Below are 18,288 nucleotides of genomic sequence, written 5' to 3' on the forward strand. Positions count from 1 at the left end.
GAACACGTAGGTGACGGACGCGATGCCGGGGGGCAGCGGGCACGCGAAGCCGGCGCCCGGGGCCTCCATGGCGCACGGCCCGGCCCCGCCGCCGGCCTCACCGCAACCGCCGCCGCAGCGCCCACCGCCCGCCCGCCGCCCGCCCGCCCGCCGGGGGCCCGGCCCGGGGCCGCTCCATGGGCCGCGCCGCCGCGCCCGGCCCGCTCCCGCCAGCGCACGAGCCGCGCCCGCTCAGGGCTCGGGGGCCGCGGGGCTGCGCTCCCGGGCGCGCCGGGCTCGCTCCATGCCACGGCCGCTCCGCGCCCCGCCTCCTCCGCCAGCTCCTCCCTCTGCGGGCGGCGGCGGCCGGCGCGCCCCGAGTCCGCGGTGCCCCCCGCAGACCCCACACGGACGGCTGGACTGAAACGACGAGGGCTAGGAGGTGGGCGCACGGGGGACGGCGGGCAGAACTGTCAGGTAGGAGCTGGAGAAGGGCTGGCACCGAGGCTTCGGGCACCAGGGAAGGGCAGGCGGGGCGCAGCGGTCTGGCCTCCTCACGCCCTGACCATCAACAGCATGCACTGGGCGCCCCAATTCTCCTGCCTCGGGGCTTGTCTCCTCTGGTCTTAGACACCTGCTCCTAGGACCATGTTCATTCTACGATGACCACCATCCCCATACCAGTTCTCGGGCTTAGGTTTGGAGTCTGAGGGCTTGATTTCCTTTCTGTCCAAAAAAACTGCTTGGGTTCCCTACTGCCCAAACAGGCCAAATTCACCTGCTCCGCCAATGACCAGGCTCCTCTGAGACTTAGAGATATGCTACACTGCTCCCACCACCTAAACAACTGTAACCCTGCCCTTTTGGCCAGAGATTAAGTTACTGACTGGGCTTCCAATTTGCCCTTGTAGGCGCCACTGTGGTGCGGGGGGCCAGAACCTGCAGACCATATTTCTGGGCTCCATGCCAGGCTCAGCCAACAGGGAGCAACAAGGAGCCACTGCAGCCCTGCCAGGGTCCATGAATACCACCGGATTTGTTTGTTTGTTTGTTTTTGTCTTAACAACTGGTAACCTCTGCCTGAGGGTCACTTCCTTCTCAGTGCACCAACATGCTCTGCCACATCCTAACTGGCAGACCACCGTCACACCAGGTAAGCCCCTTTAACCTGCATCACACACAACTCATCTTAAGTGCTTCTCAGCCCCCGAGCCCAGCTACCTCCTCAGAACCAATCAGCACCACTGCTGTCAGGAGAGTTGGTGGAGGAAAGGGAGCCAGAGGCAAGCGGCACACATATGTACACACACGCACGCACGCACACACGCACGCACATATATCTAGCGTTCCAGCCACCTAACAAATGCGGGGAAGAAATAATTCTGCCCTCCCAAAGAGCAGATGAGCTACAGACCCCAGAGTAGGGGAGTTTATTCTGTGCCAGTTCCAAGTGTAAACAAACACAAATGCAAGGGACCAGTGGTAGACACACAGTTCCACTCACAAGCAGCCCTTCTGGCAAACTGCGACATGCTCCTAGAACGCAATTCTTTCAGCCACCAACCCGTTCAATTCTTAGAAAACCCAAGGGGCGACGCAAAAGTGTCCCGGGAGAACTGTGGTTTGGAACCAAACAGACAACCCTGGGGTGGGGGGAGGGTGGGGGGGGCGGGGGGGCGGGGCGGGGGTCCAATATCTACAGCATGGAAATCAGGCCACTTAACCAAGCAGAGGGCAAAAAGCCTCCAGCAGGCTACCTTCTTCTACCAAACACCTGTGCCCAGGTAAGCTGATTCCTACTGTCTGTGACTTTCAACAAGTCTCTGACCCAACCTGGTGGGGGGGGGGGTAGGGGGGTAGAGGTCAGGACCCCAGCCTGGACAATGGTATTAACAGACACCAGCCTAAGTGTAGACGTTAACTGCGTGACCAGCATCTGGCTGCTCAGCCCAGTGGTACACCAGCCCAGAGGGCTGTGAGAGCCAGCTGACACTGTGAAAACAACACGCTGCTTATGTAACACTTCCATCCAGCAGGCTCCCAAACACCTTCTATATACCTGGCTCTGAAGAAACGGCAGAGCAAGAGAGAGAGCGAGCTCCTGACCTCACGGGTGGGGGGAGTGGGGGGGGGGAGGAGGGGGGATTTAATGCTACAACCAGTGGTTGGCACAGAAAGGGCACGAGGGGCCAAGAAGACTACCCGTCACAGGCTCTCCAGAGGGCTTCTCAAAGGAACCACCTTGCATTGTGCTGGGGAGGAGCCCCACAGTGGACACCCTTAAGCCTACAGAGTTTAGAGACTCCGTTCTATGCTGCTTAAGCTACAGGGAAGTCAGTACTGCAAATATCCTAGTTTCTCGGGGTCCCCAGGACTCAGGAGGGAGGTTAAAAAGTACTGTAAGGATACAGGGCTGAGCCAGGGTTGGGGGGGGGGGAGGGGCCAGGGGGGCGTGGCCGACTGTAACTCTCACCTGTAGGCTTTGAGCCTACACAGAGAGACATTTCTAACCAATTTACCACCAGTTTTCATGCTGCAGTGAGCCTCCCAGCCACAAGCTGGACTATATACCCTCTCCACCCAAAACTCCCTCAGCTGCAGCTCTCCTCCGAGCGAGCAAGCCAAACCCCAGCAGAGGTCAAAACCTCCCCCCAGGGGCTCCACCTCAAGCCCCAGACCTTGACGACTGCACAGCACGCGCAGGGACCACGAACTACCTCTCCCTGCCTTTCGGCTCTGGCTTGTCACAGTTCTCCATCCACCCTGACCCCTCCAGACTCCTCCTATGCCCTCCTACCTGATCTTGTTGTGGCTGCCCCTGGCCGCTGAGGGGCCACCGGGGTCCTTTTCCTGCTCACCGTCCCTGTCACGGTGGTCTCTCTCCTCCTGAAGCCGCTGCAACAGCAGTTGATGAGGGAGGCTTCTGAGAGTGGGCCCAGGAGAAGCTGCCGGCTGGGCGTCGCCTTTCAGGTTGATATCACTGGCTGAGCGCTGTAAGGGTCGAGGAGATACCAAGCCACTCGGGCCAGCCAGACGACGTCGCTTTGCATAGCTGGGGGTTTCCCTGAATGGAACTAGAGCAGACGGGGTGAGAGTAAAGACTAGAGACTGATGGATTTTTTTTTTTTTTTGAGATTTTATAATTACATTTCTCCTTTCCTTTCCTTCCCTCCAAACCATCCAATATTCAAGTTCATGGCCTCTTTTCATTGTTACTACATTCATATATGTATATACATATACATGCCTAAATATAACCTGCTTGGTACATATAATTAATTGGTTATTTCAGGGCTGACCATTTGTAATAGATCACCAATGAGTGTCCTCTTCTCTAGGGAAGACTGTTTCTCTCCACTCCCAGGATGCCCCAGTTGCCTGTAGTTCTTTGAGTAAAGCAATTGATCTTTTTAAACTAAAATACTGGGCTAGAAGATTAGTATTAAAGTGTTTCCTGTGCAAAACTGAGGACCTGAGTTCAATCCCCAGCACTCAATTTTAAAAATTAAAAAAAAAAAAAAGCCAGGTAATTTGGAGAGATGGCTCAGTGGTTAAGAGCGCCACCTGCTCTTCCAGAGGCCCTGAGTTCAATTCCCAGCAACCACACGGTGGATCCCAACCATCTACAATGTGATCTGGCGCCCTCTTCTGCAGATAAAGTACTCATATACAATAAATAAGTAAATTTTTTTTAAAAAGCCAGGTATGTTGGCATGTACTTGTAATCCCAGCCTTGGGGGTGTGAAGACAAATAGATCCCTGAGGCACGCTGCATAACAAAATCAGCAAGCCCTAAGCCCTAGTGAGAGACCCTGTCTCCAAAATCAAGGCGGGTAACTCGAGGAAAAATACCCAAGGTTGACTTCTGGCTTCAACATACACATATACTTGCCTACCTGCATAGTATGGATTTACACATACATATATACATACATACATACATACATACATACATACATACATACATACATACACACACACCATCTAAAATGTGTTCTTGGAAGTGCCCTGATCCCAGGAAATCAGAACAGTTAACACATTAGTGAAGTCGCCACTGGACGACCACACAACCACATCACAGGCACGCTGCCTCCAACCCTAGCTTTACAGATAGAAGTTTGCTCCTCCTCTCAGCCAGCTGAGGAATACCCAGATCTGTTATCAGAGCTGCCCATTTTACAAGCTTCAGGATGGAGCAGGATACCTGTGGCAAATTTCATCAGACAACTGCTAATGTGAGACTACATACTATTGACTGTAGCCAGGGAAACTAAAAACTAAAAAAGCATTCGAGACCAGAGTCAATAAACATCCTAAAATGAATTAGTAATTATTTCAGGCTCTGCACGCCACAGAGTCTCCATCACCATGTCCCAAACCCTGCCACAAATAGTACGCAAACAAGCGGGTTCACCTATGTTCCAATAAAACTTTATTTTAAGAACAGATAATGAGATACTGAACTGTATGTTGTTTAGAAGAGAAACACTTTGGGTCCAAAGGCATAAATATATTGAAAGTTAGAATAGTTTTGTTTGCTGTTTGGTTGGTTTGGTTTGTTGTAAGACAGGGTCTTACTATGTAGCTCTGGCTGTCCTGGAACACGAGGCTGGCCTCAAATCCAGAGAGATCTGCCTACCTTTGTTTCCCAAGAGGTGGGAATAAAGGCCCCAATGCCTGGCTAAAGTTAGAATACTTCAAATAACAGCCACAACAACAGCTCGTGTAAACAGTAACCAAAAGAGTTGAATAGCCATATTAATATCAGACTAAATAAACTTTAAGAGAAACAAAACGTAAGCCTACGAAGATAGCTCATACAGTAAAGTGCTTGACATACAAGCGTGAAGACCCGAGTTCGAAACCCAGCACCCACATAAAGTGAGTGCCGCTGCATGCAGTTATCCCAGAGCTTAGGAGGCCAAGTCAAAAGATCCCTGGGGGGTTGGGGGGGGGGCGCTCAGTGAACAGCCTGCCTAATCTATCAGCAAGCCATTCCAGGGTGAAACCATGTCTTCAACAAGCAAGGTTCAGCATGGCTGCCAAGGAACACCACTGGAAGTTGACCTCAGGCCTATATAGGCATGCAAACACACATGCACACAGGCATGCAGACACAAACACCCACACCAAAAAAAAAAATGTATAAAAGTAACAATAGTCAGAAAGACAGTAAGAAAGTCAATCCATCAAGAAGAGTAACAATTGTAAACATATAGGCACCAAAGAACATAAAAGCAAAACATATTAAATAGATAGTACTTATTTAAATAAGAAACAGCAGTCTTTTTTTTTTTTTTTTAGGAGACAGGGTTTCTCTGTGTAGCTTTAGCTGTCTTGGACTCTCTTTGTAGACCAGGATGGCCTCAAACTCATAGAGATCTACCTGCCTCTGCCTCCCTGAGTGCTGGGATTACGGGCATGCATCACTGCAGCCAGCAACAACAGTACTTTTAAGTAGCAAACACCTGGGATGTAGTTCGGTGGTAGTTTGTCTAGCATACCCAAGTGTCAAGTTCCATCCCCAGAACTAAAAAAGAGAGAGAGAGAGAGAGAAAAGTAGAAAGACCCAGCTATAGTACCACATGTCTATAATCTCAGCACCGGGGAAGCAAAGGCAGGAAGACACATGCACGTTCAAAGCACCCAGTGCATCATAATGAAACGTTTTCTCAACAACAACAAAAGCGTCAGCACAGCATAGGCACAGTGGCTCACACCTTTGAGCCCAGCACTGGAGGCATGGGCACTTGGATCTCTATGAGTTAGAAGCCAGCCTGGTCTACATAGTGAGTCTCAGAACAGTCAAGTTCATAGAGAAATAACCCTTTAAAAAAAAAAAAAAAAGAAGTGTGTGAGGGAGATAGACGGGCTCAGCAATTATTAGGAGCACTTGTTACTCTTGCCGAGGACCTGGATTCAACTCCCAGGACCCACATGGTAGCTTACAGCCATCTATAAGTTGAGTTCCAGGAAGTCACAAAGTCCTCTTCTGACTTTTGCTGACAGCAGGCAGTTACATGATGCGCATACATGCAGGCAAAATCTCCATAAACATAAATAAAATAAAATAAGCCGAGAAGTCAACATGCTTTTAGCCAGACTGACTTTTTAAAAAAGAATATGGGAAAAGAAAGCTCAAATCAGAAATGATTGAGCCAGGCATGGTGGCACACGCCTTTAATTCCAGCACTCGGGAGGCAGAGACAGTCGGATTGATGTGAGTTTGAGGCCAGACTGGTCTACAAAGCAAGTCCAGGACAGCCAAGGCTACACAGAGAAACCCTGTCTCAAAAAAACCAAAACAAACAAACAAAAAATCAGAAATGATTTAGGGAAGTAGCTCTCAACTTCCCCAATGCTGTGGCCCCTAAATATAGTTTCTCATGTTGTGGTGACCCTAACCATAAAATTATTTTCATTGCTACTTCATAACTGTAATTTCACTACTGCTATGTATCATAATGTAAACAGCTGAAATGGCGATGGTTTAGGAGACTCCTGTGAATGGATCAATTGACCCCCATAAAGGGGTTGTGACCCACAGGTTGAGAACTATTGTTTGAGGGTGTTATTACCAATCTTTCAGAAATAAAATACAAAACGGCATTATAATAATCATTTGCCACCAAATCAGATAAATTCACAAACTACAAAAACTGACCCTAGAAGAAATAGAAAATCCAAACAGACCCAAAACAAGCAAAGAAACTGACCGAGAAATCACAGTCATTCTACCAACATCAGAAAAGTGATAAGAAATGGCATTACTACAAGCACTTAAGAGTCAACATCTGTCCTTCTCAAACTCTTCCAAAGAAGCAGGGAAGAAGGAAACAATTTCCAACTGACTCTGTATTACTGATTGATTGTAGTGGAAGTTTTGGCTTCTTTAAAAAACTCAGTTTTGTTATGTAAACATGTTTTTGTTTTAATCCCAAGTGTGGGATATGGGGCTGCCTTAGTGTATCCACAGCTGTTAACTATGATTGCCTCGTGCAAGGGCGTGGTCTTTGCCAGCTGATGATAACAGCCTCATCCAGCTCAGAGAGGGGCTTGGTCTTTGCTAGCTGCAGTTGACTTAATCCTGAGGACTCTGAGAAGATAAAAAAGGCCAAAGCCCAGAAGGAGAAAGAGAGAGGCTTGGAGAAACACTCCGAGGAGGAGACAGTCGGAGAAGGAAGAAGAATGTTGGTTTGCTGGATGCTGGTCAGCTGGATAACATGACAACTGAGAGTGGTACAGATGCAAAGAACCCGGCGACCCTAACAAGCCAGAAATAGTAAAGAGAATTCCACCCCTATCCCCACTAACCTTTCTCTCCTACCTTGTGTTGGGGGGGTTGGAAGATATTAGGAGGGATAAGGGGTGGAGAAGGAAGAAAGGAAGAGGCATAAGAAATCCAAATTAAAATAGGTTAAAAAGGGAGCTGGAGAGATGGCTCAGTGGTTAAGAGCACTGTCTGCTCTTCCAGAGGTCATGAGTTCAATTCCCAGCAACCACATGGTGGCTCACAGTCAGCAGATGTACATGCAGGCAGAGCGCTGTATACATAATAAATAAATAAATAAATCTTTAAAAAAAAAAAAAATAGGTTAAAAAGTAGCGCCTAAGACTGCTACCCGCCTAGATAAAGCTTTCCAAAGATACAGCGGAAAACTTCAGTAGCCAATGTATTATGTCACTAGGACAAAGAGAAAAGCCAACATCACTGTTTGAGCTGATGCATGAAAATCACCTGCTGGACTCCAACACCCTTTAATGATAAAACATCAGAAAACTATTAACAGAAAGAAACTTAGGCCGGGTGGTGGTGGCGCACGCCTTTAATCCCAGCACTCAGGAGGCAGAGGCAGGTGGATCGCTGTGAGTTCGAGGCCAGCCTGGTCTACAAAGTCCAGGACAGCCCAGGCTACACAGAGAAACCTTGTCTAAAACAAACAGAAAAGAAAAGAAAAGAAAAAAAAGAAACTTAGTCAATATGTTAAGGGGCCTTCATCTATAATCCACAGCTAACATCACACTCAATGGTGAAAGACTAAAAAACTTTCCTCTGATATGAGAGGTAGCACCAAGATGCCTACTTCCTTTCTGTGATTCAGGATAGTAGAGAAGTTTTCACTAGAGCACTTAGGCAACAAAATCGAATAAAGCTGGGCTTGGTGACACACGCTTCTAATCACAGCCCTCAGGAGTTTGAGGCCAGCCAAGGCTATGTAGTGAGACTGCACCAGAAAGACAGAAAAAAAAAAAAGGTAGAGAGAGAAATGGAATACATCCAAATTAGAAAAGAAGGTCAATTAATTTCCACTTGCAGACAGAATAATCCTATATATAGAAAAATCCCAATAATCCACCATGAAAGCTGATAAGCAAATACAGCAAAGTTGGTACAAGACCAGCTCGTTTCTACACACCAGCAATGAATAATCAATGAAAGAAGAAAACTTGCTTCAAGAAATACTGCCAAACAACCAAAGATCCACACGAAAACAGATTCTCAACTCTCAGAACACACAAAAACTAAGTTACAGTTGATCAGTGACCTAAATAAAAAAGCTGAACCTGTGAAACTTAGAAGAAAACTCAGTGGCTGGTAGGAGGGGGAAAAGTTATTCAGATTCCATTAGCTGTGGTGACGCTAGATCTTCACATCCCCCCTGGACAAACCCACATCGAGTGTCGACCGTGAACTGACGCCAGAAACTGCAGCAGTTAGACAACACCAAGAACTTCTAGCCAATCAAAACTGTACCTCTTGCCTTGCTCCCACAAATACCTTAAACTTTCTCCCTTCTCCTGCTGGCAGACTGATACATGCCCCTCTGTTCATGAGTTACAGAATACTTGAGTTTTTCTTTTATCAGATCTAGTGTAAAGAAGAAACAGAGATCTTACTGGAGCCACACACAAACAGGGGCAGTCACCTGCTGAGCCCTGTGGTCCTCACTCAGAACCCTCTTGTGCTCTTAAGTTTGTGTGAAATTCTCTGGTTTTGAGAGTATTTTGAGTTGTATTTTTTTATTATTATTATTATTATCTCAACTTCTGAAGTTGAAATAAAAAACTGTCTAGAGTCCTGTAGGGAGTCTTTGGGATGGGTTTAATGAAAAGATCACAGTAGGAAATTGCCAGGAAGACAGGAAATAATAGGTTATTTCAATCCAGCAACCAGGACTCTAAGAAAAATTAACAGCTTGGAAACCACAACAGGCCGTGTGTGTCTGTCTGTCTGTCTGTCTGTCTCTGTGTCTCCCTTCAAAGCCCAGGCTAGCCTCACTCTCTCTTCTTCCTATCTCTACCTCCAGAATTACAGCATCTACAACAATCAAGCTTTCCAGCCTGCTTTTTAACCACTGTTAGACTTCATTCAAAGTCTTGAGCTCAAAAATAAATAAAGGTATTCCTGTCTAAATAAAAAGCAGTTTGCCTTTCTCAAAGTTTCAACCTGATCTCCCCTGTAATCTAAACATGTTGCTAGGTTGAACTAGAAAAAGCTAGAAATCTATTGAAAGCCATCCCTTCTGTGTTTGTCACCCATGTTACTGGTCAACCAGACCTGAAGACAAAAGAAAAATATGTTACTGAATTCAGAGTACACTAGGTAATTTTGGGGTTTTGTTTGGTTTGGGGTTGGTTGGTTGGTTGTCTCACTGTGTAGCCCAGGCTGGCCAGGAACTCACAAAGATCTGCCTGCCTCTGCCTCTCAAGTGCTGGGATTAAAGACCTGTGGCACCATGCCTGGCTCCTACATTGATTTTTAATCCTAAATTTGGGACAATCCAGAAAGGCCCCTGTAATATTGAAGATATACTAAATTAATTAAGCTTGTTTGATGTATTAAATTATATGAAAACATTGTCACCTAAGTTAATACTAAGTCTCCTTTTGGGGTGGGGCTGGAGGTAAGGACAGGAAATTCCTATATTGCCCAAGCTGGCCCCAAATTTATTATCCTATGACACCCTTCAGAGTACTAGGACTACAGGCATACACTCCCCAGGTACCAAAATTTAACTGTATTTTCACATACGTTCCTGATACAAACAAACATCCTAAAAGTGTATGAAATTATTAGAAATTTGGCCTATCTTGACATAGTCATATCAGTCATTAAGTCTGGTTGTGCTAAACTCTTGTAAGCCACAGGAAGTAACCCAATCCCTCGTCTGCCGACCCCATAGCTGACTTTCATCTTGCCAAGCACAGGTATTCTCCTCCTCCTCCTCCTCCTTTTTTTTTTTTGTTTGTTTGTTTGTTTTGTTTTGTTTTTGGGGTTTTTTTGTTTTGTTTTGTTTTTCGAGACAGGGTTTCTCTGTGTAGCCTTGGCTGTCCTGGACTCACTCTGTAGACCAGGCTGGCCTCGAACTCACAGCGATCCACCTGCCTCTGCCTCCCGAGTGCTGGGATTAAAGGCTTGCGCCACCACGCCCGGCCATTGTCATTCTTCTCTAACAGTATGTGCAACTAGCTGTAGCCCAAAATTACTTCTCCTTCAAAGATATTGTTGGACAAGTAGTATGGAATATAGGTGTCCATTTGCTTGGATAAGAATAAGTTCTCGGGCCGGGCGGTGGTGGCGCACGCCTTTAATCCCAGCCCTAGGGAGGCAGAGGCAGGTGGATCCCTGTGAGGTCGAGGCCAGCATGGACTACAAAGCAAGTCCAGGACAGCCAAGGCTATACAGAGGGATCCTGTCTCGGGGGAAAAAAAAAAAAAAAAAGAATAAGTTCTCGGATAAGAGTTGTAATGAAGAAATGAAAGCCAAAGATGGTGGCATGCGTTTGGAGTCACAAGTCCAGAGGACTGTGCGAACGCAGGAGTTCAGGGCCAGCCTGGGCAACATAGTAACACTGAGAAGAGGTGGAGCCAGAAGAGGAGAAAAAGAAAAAGAAAAAGCGAAGGGGAGAGAAGGAGAGAGAGAGAAGAAAGGAGAGAGGAGAAGAAAAACAGACTAAAGAAGAGGTAGAAGAAACACCGGTGGGTTAGGGCGACCACTAGCCAAGTCCAAGCACAGAAGAATTAGGGAGGTGTGCCTGTAACCCCGGCTGAGGCAAGAGGATCCCCGTAAGTGCAAGACCAGCCTTGACTACAGGGTGAGGTCCAGACCTTCCAGGATGCAGAGCAAGACCCTGTCTCAAAATAATAAACAAAGAGAAAAAGAAATGATGACACAAGACTAAAAAAACTAATGAGGTTTCTGAGTCTGGTTAATTTTAGTGTATGATTTTTAATTTTTTTTTTCTGCTTTTTTAAGACAGGGATTCTCTGTGTAACCCTGGCTATCATAGAACTTGATCTGTAGATCAGGCTGGCTTCAAACTCACAGAGATCCACCAGTCTTTGCCTCCTGAGTGCTGGGGTTAAAGGCATGTGCCACTATCATCTGGATTTTTTTTCAACTTTTAAAATAAAGTTTTTAAAAAAAAGATAAGGTGGATGATTTTATGTTTATTTGAATTTTTCATTTTAACATTCTAGATTTAAGGTAATATGTTTCCCTTTTCTTGTACACTATCTGTGGCCTACTGGTTACTTTCTAAAAATTGAAACTGAAATATTTGCTTCTTTTCCCTACCTGGTCCTTCAGCACTGGAAAAGTTAAGAACAGATATTTTTATTATATGGTCATAAAATTATCTGCACACGTTCAATAAGAAAACGATTCTGTTTTTTTTTTTAACAGAGTACAATTGGAAAAACTGACTCTACCGCCACGGCTTTGATTACGGTGTGACGTGAGAGCCTCCGTAGAATGCCAACCTGCAAGAGCTGTCCCAAGCCTTACTATGTGTAAAAGAAACCTATAGGTATTTGAAAGACCTAAAAAGCAACTAATTACTGCAGGGGAAGTCTGAAATTTGTCCTGATTTCATTTCTGAACCTTTGCAAGATTTTTACAAGTTCAAAAGGAGGCTCCTCGTCAAACATTCCAGCAAACCAAACTCATGAAGGGCCTCCCCTGAGGTTAACTACTTTTCTTACTAAACATGTTGTTGGGTTCTTATTGTTGTTGCCAGGAGACAGTTTCGTGTAGCCCAGGCTAGCCTCAAGCTCTCTTTCCCTGAGGATGACTTTGAACTTCCGGTTGTGTCTTTACTTCCAGAATGCTGGGTTCCAGGTGTGCTCAGCTGTGGCTGCCTTATCGTTCACCCCGGAACACTGTATCACCAGCAAAGAGGCCGCCTACCGACGCAGCTGTGTCCCAGACCTTGCTGGCTATGTTTGTAAGTAGGATAAGGGCCAAGAGACTGACGTGGCTACGGAGAAGAAAATTACGCTTCACAGAAAACTGCAGTGCACTGTTCTGAGACTGTTGGCCCGCTTACTGTTTTAGAACTGTATCACTACTGTTTATTATCTACAGACTGAACTGGGTGATGATTTCCTGTATCCCTCCAGTTGAATTATTTCCCACTTCCCAACTCAGAATCACTAAGAATAAGAATTGCTCCGTTCCTGAAACCCCGAAGCTGGAAAGAGATAGAGTCCTTGATGCAATTCCAGAGGCTAGCCCTAGCCCTGAGTGCTGGCCACCAGGGGAGGTCAGCTATCTCCCCAGTGCCAGGAGTACCGGCATTCAAGATGCAAGCCAGGACACACGGCTTGAGCTCAAGCCCAGAAATCTTGGCTACCTCTTTCTAGACTCTGACTGATGTCGTTTGCTCTGATGACTCACCTTTGCTAGGCTTTCGTTCTAGAGAAACGCTATTTTGAGCCAGGCAAGGTGGCGCGCACCTTTAATCACAGCACTCAGAGGCAGAAGCAGGGCAGTCTCTGTGAGCTGGACGCCAGCCTGGTCTACAGAACGAGGTCCAGGATGTAGAAAGGCACTGTCTTATAAAAAAAAAATTGCGCATATTATTTTGGTAGGTGGGATGCTGGGCTAAGGACATACTCCAGGCTTGGACATCTGCCTGATAGTCATCCTGATAGTCATCATAATGCTCCAGTGTGTCATATTCTTGTCAAATGTATCTCCACAGCCATCAACTCTATGCTAGCGACAACAATGAGACCGACAACAAAAATCTTCAACTTTTTTTTTTTTTTTGAGACAGAGTTTCGTTGTGTAGCCCTGGCTGTCCTGGGACTTGCTCTGTAGACCAGGCTGGCTTCAAACTCACAGAGATCCACCTGCCCCTGCCTCCTGAGTCCTGGGATTAAAGGCGTGCGCCACCACCACCAACCAGTTAATCTTCAACAACTTAACAGTTTGATTTGCATCAAAGACATCTAGTCATGACATATTATGGTGACACTTATGCGCAAGTTCTGGTCAAAGTGGATAACTGTTTTTGTTAAAAAAAAAAAAAAATACCAGGTATGGTGGTATATGTCTTTAATCCCAGCACTTGGGAGTTCTCTATGAGTCTGAGGCCACCCTGTTCTACAAAGCAAGTTCTAGGACAGCCAGGACTTACATAGAGAACCACTGTCTCAAAAAACAAAACACAGCTGGGCGGTGGTGGCGCACGCCTTTAATCCCAGGACTCGGAAGGCAGAGGCAGGCGGATCGCTGTGAGTTCGGGGCCAGCCTGGTCTACAAAGTGAGTCCAGGACAGCCAAGACTATTCAGAGAAACCCTGCCTTGAAGGAAAACAAAACAAAACAAAACAACAACAACAACAACAAAAACACCCCTAATAGAAAGCAGTTGTTGTTTTTATGATAAGAGCCTATAATCCCTGCTACTCAAGAGGCTGAGGCAGGAGATCACCTGACACCAGAATTCAAAGCAAAGCAGTGCATGGTAGTAGCTCTTCCCTGAACTCAAAGGCCAAGGCAGAAGAATTATCAAAAGTTTGAGGCCAGCCTGGGCTACACACCAAATTCAACACTATCCTGAGCTACGTGAAACCCTATACTTTTCATTTGTTACATCTGTTTATTTCTCTGTGTGTGTGTGTGTGTGTGTGTATGTGTGTGTATGTGTGTGTATGTGTATGTATGTGTGTGTATGTGTGTGTATGTGTGTGTATGTGTGTATGTGTGTGTATGTGTGTGTATGTGTGTGTATGTGTGTGTGTATGTAAATGAACACATGTATGCACCATGGCCCACACACGAAGGTCCTGAAGGAGTCAGCTCTCTCCTCCCACCACATGGGTTTCCCAGGGATTGAAATCTAGTTGCCAGGCTTAACAGTAAGCACCTTTACCCACCAAGCCACCTTGCCGGCCCTACATTCTTTATATTCTCAAAGCATATAAAGAATGATTATAGTTCAACAATAATAAAAAAAAAATTAAGTGAGCAAAGGCTTTCTCCAAAGACACACAAATGAACAACAGACTCGTGAAAATAAGCTTAATGTCATTGGGCATTAGGGAACCACAAAGCCACAATGAAATACCACACCATATCCAACAGGATAACTACAATTAAAAAAAAAAAAAAAGGCCAGGCGTGGTGGCGCACACCTTTAAACCCGGCACTCAGGAGGCAGAGGCAGGCGGATCTCTGTGAGTTGGAGACCAGCCTGGTCTACAAAAAGTGAGTCCAGGACAGCCACGGCTACACAGAGAAGCACTGGGAAGAATGTAAGGGTGCTAGATGCTCATAAACAGCTGATAGAAGTTTGGTGGAAAACAGGTTTTTAAAACTCTTCAAAACTGTAAGGTCTACTGTATGACCTAGCAACTCCACTCCTAGGGATAAACCCAAAAGAAGTGTAAATAAGTGTTCTTATAGATACATGTACAAACATGTGGTGTGACAGAAATATTCATACATTAGAAACCAGCTGAAATGACAGCCCAGCTGCTAGGAGTGAATACTGTTCAGCCAGGTGGTCGTGGCGCACACTTTTGATCCCAGAGCTCCAGGCAGGTGGATCTCTGAGACCAGCCTGGTCTACAGAGCTAATTCCAGAACAGCCAGAAACCGTTTTGAAAAACCAAAAAAAAAAGAAAAAAGAAAAGAAAAGAGTGGATACTGCTCTTGCACAGGGACATGGGTTTGGTTCCCAGGACCTACACACTGAGCAGCTCATAACCATGTCTAGCTCCAGAGGATCGGATACCCTCTTCTGGCCCCCAAGGGCACCTGTATGCATGTGATGCACATACAGAGAAGCAGGCAGGTGTGCACATGAATGCACACACACACACACACACACACACACACACACACACACACACACTTTAAAGTAGAAACAGCCTATATATCCAACAACAGATGGATGGATAACCTAAATGCCATGCATAAAGACAATAGGATGTTTTTTAGCCTTAAGACAGAATGGAGTGAAGTAATCTTTCGAGGCAGGTGAGGCTCAAAAAGATAACGAATAAAGGAAGCTAAACACAAAGGGCCATACTATAATTCCATTAATATGAAACAGCAATAACAGGTAAATGCAAAGAGAAATTATGTTCTCAGCTGACAGGTTAGCAGAAGAGAGTAACACAGAAAAATTGCCTAATATATCTGAGGTATTCTTTGAAATGAAAACATTTTGGGATTCAACAAAACCCGAGTACAATACTGCAAAGGTAAGAAATGCCACCAGATTGACAGTAAAAGTCAATTTTAGGCAAGAAACGTTTTCCCCTTCATTTAAATACAACTATACTGTGGGCAGGCTTGGGCCTGCAGTACTACCTGCCAGGCTTGTCTATACCCATTATAAAAAGAGTAGAGAGCCAGGCCGTGGTGGCGCACACCTTTAATCCCCGCACTCAGGAGGCAGAGGCAGGCACATCGCTGTGAGTTCGAGGCCAGCCTAGTGTACAAAGTGAGTCTAGGACAGCCAAGGCTAACACAGGAGACCCTGTCTTGATAAAGAAAAAAAAAAAGAGTAGAGCCAGGACTAGCAGAGCAGGCTTCACCTTGAGTTGATGACCAGTGCAGAAGCTCAGGCCCCACGCAGGCCCAGACTCAGAACCTACACTGCACAAGCGCTCCAGGTGACATCATTAGAACCTACACTGCACAAGCGCTCCAGGTGACATCATCAGAACATCATCATGTGAGAAGCATTTCCCGAGGCACTTACCAAAAACGTAAGAGAGACATTCCATAAGAACATACAGACATGGAATGTTTTTGTATGCGTAGGAGGTTGCTTGAAAGAGGATAGCCTACGGACAGCAACCGGAAGCAGAGAAAGCCACTGACAGGACAGAGTCCCACCCAAGGACTCAAGGAAGTGTCCTGACTCTTGGAGCACGACATGAGCGCCTACCAGACACTACCGACGTGGAGGATGACTAGGCAGAGAGTTACATACAACCTTCCTGTGTGTGGGCATCTGCTCAGAGGCCAGAGTGAGGCACAGTCGCTCACAACTGTCACTTAAGAACTATCCTTGGAGTGAATATGTGCAGAGGGCAGTGGGTAACCCAGACCTGAGTCCCCAGGTCTAAGGTTAGGTTTTGTCATCAATCTGCTGAGTTTTGGTTTCCTTCTCTGTAAAAAAAGCCCAATAATGAGCTTCACAAAACGATATTGGGAAGGTGAACCGAGATAAGAAGGTTCATACTAAATCTCATGACCATATCATCCTACACAGGGACAACTGGTTATATACTGGCAAGTTTTTTGTCAGTTTTATACAAGCCAGGGGCAGCTAGGAAAAGGAAACTTTAATTAAGAAAGTGCCCCCATCAAATTGGCCTATAGGCAAATCTATGGGGCTGCTGCTATTATTATCTATTATTATTATTGTTGTTGTTTTTGTTGTTGTTGTTGTTGTTCCCCTCATGATGGACTGTGATTGGAACATGTAAGCTGAAATAAACCATTTCTTGCCCGAGTTGCTTTGGGTCATGACGTTTTACCACAATAGAAACCTAACAAGGAGAGACATCAAAATGTGTGATGGCATAGAGCTATAGAGCTATAAGAGCAGATGCCTGCATCAGGACCAGATGATACAGATGCCCACTCTACCCAGCAATGATGTGCCTAACCTCAAACGAGCAAGCACACTTGGGTAAAATGGACAGTGAGCTTTAGCTTGTGACCCTCAGAATCGTAGGATAAAGGGCAGAAGAATATTTATCTATCTCTGTCTCTCTGTCTCTCTCTCTCTGTCTCTCTCTGTCTCTCAGTTTTATGTTTTTTGGTGGGTTGTTTGTTTTGTTTCGGTTTGGTTTGGTTTTTTTTTTTCAAGACAGAGTTTCTCTGTATAGCTGTGGCTGTCCTGGACTCACTTTGTAGACCAGGCTGGCCTCAAACTCACAGTGATCCACCTGCCTCTGCCTCCCAAGTGCTGGGATTACAGGCATGCGCCACCACACCCAGCTCAGAGGAATATTTCTTCATCTCATCCTAGATATTATACAAGCTCCTCATCCCGTGAAAAATCAGTTACAAACAGGCCACTTCCTAGGACCCAGGCCCTTCCAGGATCAAATGCTATAGAAGACCAAGGCGAAAAGAAGATACCATAGCTGTAAGACACTATATTTCACTTATGACGAAGGAAAGCACTGCTGTTGTCAGCAGTTCTCTCGAGACTAGACAATCAGGCTGCCATAACATCCTGATTAACATCTGAACATCCACAGGCAGGGGGATCCCAGAAATACAACTCTAACGCTGTCAGCCCCAAGCAAACTGTACCTGTCTCTTGCCCCTATATCAACCCCAAAACTATGCCCTGCTCTTTCTCCCTGAACCCGAGCCCAGCTTTGTACCACAGATCATGAAGTCACTCAGCAGTGCTGCGGTAGGCTCTCTTGGGGAGGCCACCCGCCCTCAGTTCAACCACTACCATGGAGCCACCTTGCAAGGTTCAAGGAGCTTATAACTAATCCTATTTATTAGCAGAGAGCGCAACTCAAGAGCCCTAAACATAAAACTTACAGTAATCTTAACCCCATCCAAAGATGAACCCCCACCACCACCACCACCCCCACAAGCCAGACTGACATGGAACCAGGGAACATTGTAACCTTAATGTGAGCCCCCAGCCCTTTGAGGCCCCAGCGTCACTGCAAACTTTAACAAGAAATGGGGACGCTACAAGTAACACTCACAGAAGAAAGAGGAGCCTGGGGCTCCGTGTTCCAGAAAGAATCACAGGCAGAGAAGCCTACCCGGAACATGAAGGGATCCCCATGGCTAGAAGGCTTTGTTGCAGTCAGACAGCTACCCTCTACTGGAGGGCAGGCCCACGGTACCCTGCAGATTTAGTCACCTGTACCCGGGATGAACCAGCCTGGCTCCAGAAACAAACACACACACACACACACACACACACACACACACACACACACACACACACCACGTGCATGGAAGCATAAGCTGAACCCTTCCGCCTGCCTGTCTTGGAGCTAAAGCTATACATGCGGCTCTGGC

The 18,288-nt window shown here is 46.3% G+C and overlaps 2 protein-coding genes and 1 long non-coding RNA gene across 9 annotated transcripts in view; 2 read left to right on the forward strand and 1 right to left on the reverse strand.

Annotated features, from left to right (window-relative positions):
- Positions 1–16,738, forward strand: part of LOC311609692 — a 572,880-nt gene extending 556,142 nt beyond the window's left edge. Inside the window, exon 2 of the long non-coding RNA XR_014783469.1 lies at positions 14,382–16,738. This is a non-coding gene — a long non-coding RNA (uncharacterized lncRNA). The remainder of the gene's footprint in view (positions 1–14,381) is intronic.
- Positions 1–18,288, reverse strand: part of SHANK3 (SH3 and multiple ankyrin repeat domains 3) — a 62,298-nt gene that overhangs the window by 35,147 nt on the left and 8,863 nt on the right. For all 3 annotated transcript variants that reach the window (XM_084802914.1, XM_084802913.1, XM_084802915.1), the window contains exon 11: positions 2,777–3,053. In XM_084802914.1, coding sequence (XP_084659040.1) covers positions 2,777–3,053 — 277 coding nt within the window. The remainder of the gene's footprint in view (positions 1–2,776; positions 3,054–18,288) is intronic.
- Positions 4–16,738, forward strand: LOC311609686 (uncharacterized protein). 5 transcript variants are annotated; one of them, XM_084802960.1, is made up of 4 exons: positions 4–456; positions 891–1,132; positions 11,666–11,789; positions 12,086–16,738. In XM_084802960.1, the coding sequence occupies exon 1, from the start codon at positions 23–25 to the stop codon at positions 401–403; it is 381 nt and encodes a 126-aa protein (XP_084659086.1). In that variant the 5' UTR covers positions 4–22; the 3' UTR covers positions 404–456; positions 891–1,132; positions 11,666–11,789; positions 12,086–16,738. The 5 variants fall into 5 exon arrangements, 4 of the variants coding, with proteins under 4 accessions (XP_084659086.1, XP_084659085.1, XP_084659087.1 ...); XR_014783465.1 differs by adding an exon at positions 9,288–9,379 and having other exon boundaries at positions 117–1,132; XM_084802959.1 differs by having other exon boundaries at positions 4–1,132.

This window comes from Acomys minous (assembly GCF_964271855.1).
Source record: "Acomys minous genome assembly, chromosome: 12".
In the NCBI taxonomy this organism is placed as follows: Eukaryota; Metazoa; Chordata; class Mammalia; order Rodentia; family Muridae; genus Acomys; species Acomys minous.